This window comes from Urtica dioica, chromosome 12 (assembly GCF_054948205.1).
Source record: "Urtica dioica subsp. dioica isolate 48M chromosome 12, U.dioica_male_clone48M_v1_H2, whole genome shotgun sequence".
In the NCBI taxonomy this organism is placed as follows: domain Eukaryota; kingdom Viridiplantae; phylum Streptophyta; class Magnoliopsida; order Rosales; family Urticaceae; genus Urtica; species Urtica dioica.
The window spans coordinates 4,331,471-4,341,358 of NC_142767.1; the positions used below are offsets into that span (position 1 = coordinate 4,331,471).

A 9,888-nucleotide genomic window follows, 5' to 3' on the forward strand; every position below is an offset into this window, starting at 1 on the left:
TCAATAAAGACAAGGTAAACATAGTTTTCGTATTGAGAGTGAACAACTATAAATCTATTTGTATAATTTTACTTATGCAATTGTTATTTATTTTTTATTTAGGTTAGATTTGGGGATCAAAATCCTAATAGCAAGATCATTTTCGGGTACATATGCCAAACTTAATTTGTTGATATTCTCGAATTGGCGTGTTCCCGGACGTTGTCTAAGTTTCCCTCTGACACCCTGCTTAGTTGGTCTATCCCTCTCCAAGCTTTTCTACAACTTCTGTGCGAGGCTGGTCGTTTCAACTTGATATTTGAGGCTTATATTTCGGGAAACAGGAGTTGGATAAGATCATGCAGAGAGTTAGTCGTAACTATCTTTGTAAAGTTATGACATCGTTTTACAGCTGAACTTCGAATTCATGGCAGTATCTCTTGATCTTTGGGATTTGTAATTTATGTTTGCCTATTCCCTCGCCATCAACATCAAAGTAATGTAGACAGACTGTTTGGGTGTGGTCAAGGATATCAAAAACTCCAGTTATTCTAAATATTTGCAAGCTTCTGGAGGATACTGAGAGGGGTCGATTTATTCATGTCTCCCAGAAGGGCAACTTGGTGGCTCACAGTCTTGCTCAAAAGCCTTTTAAATTTGATTCTCACTACCATAAATAAATCATTCTGCCACGACATTTCTTGCTACTATATCCCCAAATGTTGTGGGTAAATTTGCTTTAACCGTGAGAAGTATTGCGGTTGAAGCCTCCGTGGCTTGTCACGGCTACATTACAGTCGCAAATTATAATAGCAACCTCTCGGCTAAATGTTTTTATGCTTTCTAAATAAGCAGTACCGAATGCCGCCTAGTGTAGACCGTTGTACAGTACACAGTCACAATTTGTAGACTAAATGTTTTTAGGCTCAATAAATAAGCGGTACCAAACATCGCATGTTGAAAATGTTAAAATTCGAATTAACCGCATCTTACCGCGACTATACATTGTTTTTAATAAGTCGCGACTATTTCCAATCGTGGCCTAAAACCTTATACATAGTAGCGTATAATGTTTATTAGTCTAATGTTTATTGGATATGCGTTGTTATGGAGAATCACTCGTACTAATAATCTAATTTTTAACCATCGTGTAAACTTTCAATGACGGTCTCTGTCGTGGTAAGTTTTCACGGTGAAATAAGACCGTCTTATTAAGTTTTTAACCCGACGGTCTTTTTCCGTCTTGGAACCCTAAAACTGGTGTTGGAAATTAAATAAATAAAGAGTATTTATTTACATGTGTATGGCTGATTTGTTGGCAACAATTTGAGTGGGTTCCACTCATCGGAATTGAATAATTCCGAGTGTTACGGATTCCTCGTAACGAGGGATATAAAATTGAATATTTGTTTGCCAAAATCGGACCTAAGATGAATGAGAAATTGATGCTCAAAGTAGGCTAAAGAAACACATTAATGTTGTGGAAGTGGAATACCAAGAGTCTCACATTGCATGGGGATGTGTGTTGTAGTAGTGTTTAAATACTATCATCTTTAATTAGTGGATATCCAAGTGCAAGAGAGGAGAGTGGGTGTGGGTTAACCCTTAACCCCTCACGCGCGCACACACACACGCGCGCGCGCCGCCGCCGCCGAGCCGGGCCGGGCCCGGGCTCGGGCTTTGGGAATTGTCTCGGTCTCGGGCTTTCTTTTTATTGCAAAGTTCACTTCCAAAATATTTTAATTCCATAAATAACTCTTTTGTTACGTTGGGAATTAAAACTTGGGTTAATGCCACCTTTACTCGTGAGGTTCAATGTGCCATGAAGGCTGAACGTTGAAGGGTTGAGAAGTGCGTTAATGGCCGGTTGTAATGGCCTCATTAGGAGCATTAAACGCCTTTAAGGCTGGGCGTTTTGTGGCTGGTTCAAATCCGTAACCTCACTGCCATGACTGCCTATATAAAGAGGCTTCAGCTCTCATTCGGAGTACATAAAATATTCCATTTGATTCCTCTCTGTTCCTGAGCTCTCTCTATTCCCCAGAAATTTTTCTTTTTGTTTTGTCGTGGTGATAGTTTTCGCACAGGTTCTAGTTCGCTGAGAGTCAGGCATATTGGTGCTAAGCTTGCCTCTGTAGTCGTTGTATCCTGGGAGGCTTTCGCTCAAATAGTCCAGCATCCGTGGGAGGGCGATAAAAAGCTTCAAGGAAACCGTCCAACGGTCCTCGGCTATTTTTTCCAATTTTTTTTTCCGGTTCTAAGGTTTAGCCGGTTTATTTGTAATTGTTTTTACGTGTAATTTTCTTCCATGCAATTTGTCTTTTATTTCTGTCAATATTAATATAATATTGCTAACAATCTTGAAGCTTTTTACCTATCCGTTCTAAGACAGGTTGCGAGGAAGGAAAATTATTGTTTTCCATTATTTTTTCGGATTTGTTTAAACATTACTGATTTGTGGATTTCTTTTGTAGAAATATGACTAACGCAAACGACACGACGAATGTGAGTGGTGATGGGAGCCTCACCGAGAATCCCTCCGTGATGAACACCCCGACGACCATGATGTTTGGTCAAATTCCTGTGACCTTGGGTCAAGACTCGATGCCGGCTATGGCCGGGAATGGACCTGCGGGTCTTGTCCAACCTATGGCTTCGATGGCCATGAACGGTTCAAGCGGTTCCGTGGCACGCGTGCCCGCCGTCATACTGGCCGAGAAGCCCGAGAAGTTCACGGGGTTGAACTTCAAACGTTGGCAACAAAAGATGTTGTTCTACTTGACAACGCTCGGTCTTGCACGGTTCCTGACCGAAGATCCACCGACTCCTCGCGAGGACGAAACCGATCGTGATGTGCTAATGGCGTTTAGCGCATGGAAGGATTCCGACTACTTGTGTCGGAATTCCGTGATGAATAGTCTCAACGACTCGCTGTACAATGTGTATAGCTCCAAATGCTCCTCCAAAGAGCTTTGGGAATCATTGGATCGGAAATACAAAACCGAAGACGCGGGCTCTAAGAAGTATATCGTGGGCCGCTTCCTCGATTTTCAAATGGTGGATTCGAAGACCGTGGTGAGTCAAGTCCAAGAGCTGCAACTTATCATCCACGAGATTCATGCCGAGGGGATGACCATTAGCGAGTCATTCCAAGTTGCCTCTGCCATCGAGAAACTACCCGCGAGGTAGAAGGTACAAAAACTCTCTCAAGCACAAGCGAAAGAAGATGAGTTTTGAAGACTTAGTTGTTCGTCTCCGAATTGAAGAGGATAACCGTGGCTCCGACAAGAGGTTCAAGATCCACTCCGAGAAGGCCAATGTCATTGAACATGGCGAGAGCTCGAGGGGAAAGAAACTCGCCCACAAGCTTGCGCCAAAAGGAGGGACGTTCAAGAAGAAGAAGCATCAACCAAGGTTCGATGGCAAATGCTTCAACTGTAACAAAGAAGGTCACCGCGCTGCCGATTGTAGGAAGCCAAAGAAGAAGAATGAGGCCAATGTCGTGGAGGGAAATGATGAACTCCTCGTCGCTGTGGTCTCCGAGGTGAACATGGTGGACTCGAACCCCAAGGAATGGTGGCTGGATTCTGGAGCAACCCGCCACATATGCTCTGATAGAAACTCCTTCTCCACCTTCGAGCCGATGGAAGATGGAGAGAATCTATTCATAGGCAACTATGGCACCTCTGACGTCAAGGGAAAAGGCGACGTCCTTCTGAAGATGACATCTGGGAAGGAGTTAAAGCTCACGAACGTGCTCTATGTGCCCGATATAAGGAAGAATCTCATCTCTGGGACTGTGTTGTGCAACCATGGGTTTAGAATGGTCTTAGAGTCTCAAAAGATTGTATTATCTAAGAATGGGATGTATGTGGCAAATGCTATATTAAGAATGGGATGTTCAAGATGAATGTAATTGCCATCAAGGCCAATGAAATTAATAAGAATAATTCTTCTGCTTATATGATTGAGTCATCTAATTTATGGCATGGTAGACTAGGTCATGTGAATTGTGGCACGTTGAAAAAGTTGATTAACTTGGATTGCATTCCTAAGTTTAATATTGACTCAAAACATAAATGTGAAATTTGTGTTGAAGCAAAATTAACGAGAACATCTTTCCATAACGTTGAAAGAAGTAACGAATCTCTTGACTTAATCCATACCGATTTATGTGATTTAAAGTTCATGCCAACAAGAGGTGGTAATAAATATTTTGTGACTTTTATTGACGATTGTACAAAATATTGTTACGTTTACTTGCTTAAAAGCAAAGATGAGGCAATTGAGAAATTTACCATGTTCAAATTAGAAGTTGAGAATCAACTTAATAAGAAGATTAAAAAGGTCCGAAGTGACCGAGGATGAGAATATATTGAGCCTTTTGGGGCATTTTGTGCACAACATGGTATTATTCACGAAGTCACTCCTCCTTATTCTCCTCAATCAAACGGCGTTGCCGAACGAAAGAATCGCACACTCAAAGAGATGATGAATGCAATGTTGTTGAGTTCTGGGTTACCCCAAGAAATATGGGGGGAAGCAATCTTGTCTGCAAATTACCTTTTGAACAAGATACCCCAAAAGAAGGAGGATAAGTCTCCATCTGAGTTATTTAAAGGAAAGAGACCTTCCTATAAATATTTGCGAATGTGGGGGTGCTTAGCTAAAGTAATGGCTCCTCCTCCAAAGAAAATGAAGATAGGACCAAAAACTGTAGATTGTGTCTTCATTGGATATGCACAAAATAGTAACGCATATAGATTCCTTGTGTATGACTCGAAAAACCCCGATATACACAAAGATTCAATTATGGAATCTAAAACCGCTTCGTTCTTTGAACAAGTGTTTCCTTATAAGTCTAAGGAAGATGTACCCAGTTCATCAAACCAATTTCTTGACGATATTGAGGAAATAGCTCAAGAAAATGATGACGAGTCTGAGGACGAGATAGAGTCCGAAGGACTTAGACGAAGCAAACGAGCAAGGATAAAAAAATCATTTGGTTCTGATTTTCTGACCTATATGCTAGAGGCTCCACCTCAAACCTACAAGGAGGCTGTGAACTCCGTTGAGGGTCATTTATGGAAAGATGCCATAAGAAGTGAGATAGACTCTATCTTGCAAAACCATACTTGGGAGTTGGTTGATCTTCCTCCTGGAAGTAAAACACTTGGTTCTAAGTGGATCTTCACGAGGAAGATGAAAGTCGATGGTACTATTGATAAGTACAAAGCAAGACTTGTAATCAAAGGGTATAGACAACAAGAAGGGTTGGACTACTTTGATACATATTCTCCCGTGACGAGAATAACATCCATAAGATTGATAATTGCATTCGCTGCATTACGAAATTTAGAAATTCATCAAATGGATGTAAAAATTGCTTTCCTTAATGGAGATCTCGAAGAAGAGATTTATATGACTCAACCCGAGGGTTGTATTGCTCGTGGACAAGAAAGGAAAGTGTGTAAATTGGTCAAGTCACTTTATGGCCTTAAACAAGCCCCAAAGCAATGGCATGAGAAATTTGACATTGTGATGATGTCAAATGGATTTAAAATCAACAAGTGTGATAAATGTGTGTATATTAAAGTCACTAATAATGGTTATGTGATTTTATGTTTATATGTTGATGACATGCTGATTGTGGGTAGCAATAATCGCATGGTTCAGTCCATGAAAGATATCTTGAACTCAAGATTCGATACGAAAGATTTAGGACATGCTGATGTAATTTTAGGGATCAAGATTACTCGTACGACTAATGGAATTGTCCTAGATCAATCACACTATGTTGATAAAATTCTAGACAAGTTTGGAAAGAACGATAATGGAGTCTCTAGAACTCCTATTGACATTAGTCAACACTTGTCTAAGAATAAAAGTGAATGCATCTCCCAAATTGAATATGCGAGAGTGATAGGCAGCCTCATGTACTTGATGAGTTGTATGAGACTTGATTTGGCCTACACCATTAGTAGACTAGCTCGATATACGAGTAATCCAAGTGCTGAACACTGGAAAGCAATCGTGAGAGTGCTGAGGTATCTACGATTCACTCGGGATTACGGTCTACACTATACAAGATAGCCTGAGGTCACTGAAGGTTACACTGATGCGAGTTGGATATCTGATATTCAAGATTCTAAAGCCACTAGTGGATATGTATTCACTTTGGGCGGTGCGGCTATACCTTGGAAATCCTCCAAACAAACTATGATCACTAGATCCACAATGGAATCTGAGTTTGTTGCGTTGGATAAATGTGGCGAAGAAGCTGAATGGCTTAGGAATTTCGTAGAAGATTATTCCTGATTGGACTAGACCCGTGCCTGCAATATGTGTATATTGTGATAACCAATCTGCTATTGGTAGAGCACATAGCGTGATGTATAATGGTAAGTCTAGACATATCCGTCGACGACATAATACCGTTAGACAACTTCTCTCGTCTGGAGTCATAAGTATTGACTATGTTAGGTCCAAAGAGAACATTGCGGATCCGCTAACCAAATGGTTAAATAGGGACCAAGTAGAGAAGACATCTAAAAGAATGGGACTAAAGCCCATGGTTAAATAAAGCCAAGGTAAAGAAAACCCAACCATGATGACTGGAGATCCCAAGATCTTGGTTCAAAGGGACAACCTAATTGTCAAAGGCTAAGTAAGGTCACTATGGGGGTAACCTCTGATCCTATTCCTATTAAAAACAGTGACTCTCGTACGAGGTTAAGCTTAGAGCTTTTAATGATTCTGTGAAATTGGATTGTTGAGATTCCGAATGAGTAATGCGGGATTACTCTTGATAAAAGAATCACCTATGTGAGAGAGAAGTGGGGCCGCTTCAAAGGAGAATTAATTGGGCTTAATTCTTTAGAAACTCTTGCAGAACCAGGCGAATGTTCAGGGCCAAAATGAACATAACCATGAGAACTGAACATGTGTTAGGGAGATATCAGTGGGGGATATGTTTATCATTTATACAAAACGACTAACAGTTCAAGGACAACGTGTCTACTGAGTAGTCAGTAAAGATGGCATATCTTTCCGAGGGAAGGTTCAAAGGCTCTGTCTACCTATCCTATACTGGTATTGACCGTAGAAACTATCACCACATCGAGTCGTGTCTTTATAATTGTCGTCTCAATTTCATTCATGTGGGGGATTGTTGGAAATTAAATAAATAAAGAGTATTTATTTACATGTGTATGGCTGATTTGTTGGCAACAATTTGAGTGGGTTCCACTCATCGGAATTGAATAATTCCGAGTGTTACTGATTCCTCGTAACGAGGGCTATAAAATTGAATATTTGTTTTCCAAAATCGGACCTAAGATGAATGAGAAATTGGTGCTCAAAGTAGGCTAAAAAAACACATTAATGTTGTGGAAGTGGAATACCAAGAGTCTCATATTGCATGGGGATGTGTGTTGTAGTAGTGTTTAAATACTATCCTCTTTAATTAGTGGATATCCAAGTGCAAGAGAGGAGAGTGTGTGTGGGTTAACCCTTAACCCCTCACGCGCGCCGCTGCCGCCGCCGAGCCGGGCCGGGCCGGGCTCGGGCTTTGGGAATTGTCTCGGTCTCGGGCTTTCTTTTTATTGCAAAGTTCACTTCCAAAATGTTTTAATTCCATAAATAACTCTTTTGTTACGTTGGGAATTAAAACTTGGGTTAATGCCACCTTTACTCGTGAGGTTCAATGCGCCATGAAGGCTGAACATTGAAGGGTTGAGAAGTGCGTTAATGGCCGGTTGTAATGGCCTCATTAGGAGCATTAAACGCCTTTAAGGCTGGGCGTTTTTTGGCTGGTTGAAATCCGTAACCTCACTGCCATGACTGCCTATATAAAGAGGCTTCAGCTTTCATTCGGAGTACACAAAAAATTCCATTTGATTCCTCTCTGTTCCTGAGCTCTCTCTATTCCCCAGAAATTTTTCTTTTTGTTTTGTCGTGGTGATAGTTTTCGCACAGGTTCTAGTTCGCCGAGAGTCAGGCATATTGGTGCTAAGCTTGCCTCTGTAGTCGTTGTATCCTGGGAGGCTTTCGCTCAAATAGTCCAGCATCCGTGGGAGGGCGATAAAAAGCTTCAAGGAAACCGTCCAACGGTCCTCGGCTATTTTTTCCAATTTTTTTTCCGGTTCTAAGGTTTAGCCGGTTTATTTGTAATTGTTTTTACGTGTAATTTTCTTTCATGCAATTTCTCATTTATTTCTGTCAATATTAATATAATATTGCGAACAACTAATAACCCCCTATTTCATCTTGAAATGGTGTACCAATGCAATGACTTTTCCATGGCGGTATGTGTTTCGTCTTGGAACATGATAAAAAACGGTCTTTTCTTCACTATCAGATCGAATTTAGTCGCAGCGAGAACCTGTTACGTCGTGGCGGCAGTAATTATTTTCGCGGTGAAAATATAAATGACCGTCATTTTCCGATGTTGAAAGTGCTTAATCGAGACGTAAATAATTTCACCGCGACGAAATTTTTGTCGTAGCAACAACATTGAAAACCAAGTTTTTGATGTGACGACACATATTTCCTCGCCACGAATACACTAAAAGCATTATTTTTTTCACGACGGGACTCATTTCCCTCGTGGAAACTCAACAAAACACATTCTTTCCATTATGGAATCAAAAGACCGTCATGCGGAAAGTACAAAAGACACACTCTTTCTGCGATGGACATTATTTCCGTCATGGAAGCACGTCGGGATTTTTCGCAACGAAAGTCAAAGACCGTTGTGGAAAGACCATCGTGTAAGCGGACTTTTGTAGAAGTGGATTGTCCTACCCAAATTTAAAATGGGTATGGTTTGCTCTAAAAAAAGTTCTCTTCTACTTTCTCTCCGACTTATTTTCACAATTCTTTTTTTTTTGTCACGTCAAATTATGCATTAGTGAAATACGAGAGAAGAGTTCAAATGATGAAGTACAAATAGAAGTTATTAAAATACTCACCATAAAGTAGATGAAGGGGAAAATAGAGGATATCGGAAGAGCTGAAGAATGAGAGAAACTGTCAAATTTATATATATATGGACGCTGATCATTGTATTTGCATATTGACAATGGGAAAGACAAAATAACCATTTATATCATGACAATAACAGAGAAACTAAAGACTATCCTCCTATAATATAACACTAGCACATTCTTAAAGGAAATGCTAAGATTTGAACGTGTTTTACGTTTCATATAGAAATATCGAAATTTAGCAGAACAAAAAAAAAATGACAAGCGAGAGTTACCTGAGGCAAGAACGATAAACCACATAGAAAGAAGGCTCCGAATGGGAAAACCTGTTTGCGATTCTTTGTATCTCTCAACTTCACATCCAGGACAACCTGAGAAATACTCTTTCTTGCTTATTAAACTCTCTCTCACACCGTCCATGTTTTTTCGGTTTCTCTCTCTTTCTTTTTCTTGTTTTTTTTCACTTCTCTGTATTAGGGTGTTTTCCGGCAATAGGATAGGTTCGAAGGACAAATTGGTAAGGTAGGTAGTCCTCTTCTATCGAAATAAGTATCCCCAGTTATTCTGGAGTTATAGTGTACAGTGTACACGCGTCGTATATATAATGTGTTTGTAATTTGATATTACTGGTTGAAGAGTTTTATTTTTCTTGTACCACTTACGTCAGCCATTGCGAAATGCACCATGATAAGTTTTTTTTATTATTATTATTATTTTCTTCGTATCAAACATCATGATAAGTGACTAGTCTTTGTCTGGAACCTGTAACAGATTCAATTCAAACCCGCCAGCTAGTATTACTATATTTACACCACAATATATGTTTATATATATTATTTCATTTACACCATATTTATTGACAAGAAAAAAAGTTTATATATAAAATAATATATATATATATATATATATATGATTACTACAT

General features: G+C 39.9%; 1 protein-coding gene across 1 annotated transcript in view; it reads right to left on the reverse strand.

The window, feature by feature from the left end:
* The window catches only part of LOC149378709 (protein ZINC INDUCED FACILITATOR-LIKE 1-like), a 36,411-nt gene extending 26,877 nt beyond the window's left edge, over positions 1 to 9,534 (reverse strand). Inside the window, exons 1-2 of the mRNA XM_089603833.1 lie at positions 9,242 to 9,534; positions 8,952 to 8,992 (exon numbers count right to left, since the gene is read on the reverse strand). Coding sequence (XP_089459959.1) covers positions 8,952 to 8,992; positions 9,242 to 9,386 — 186 coding nt within the window. The 5' untranslated portion in view covers positions 9,387 to 9,534. The remainder of the gene's footprint in view (positions 1 to 8,951; positions 8,993 to 9,241) is intronic.
* Positions 9,535 to 9,888: the final 354 nt, after the last annotated feature.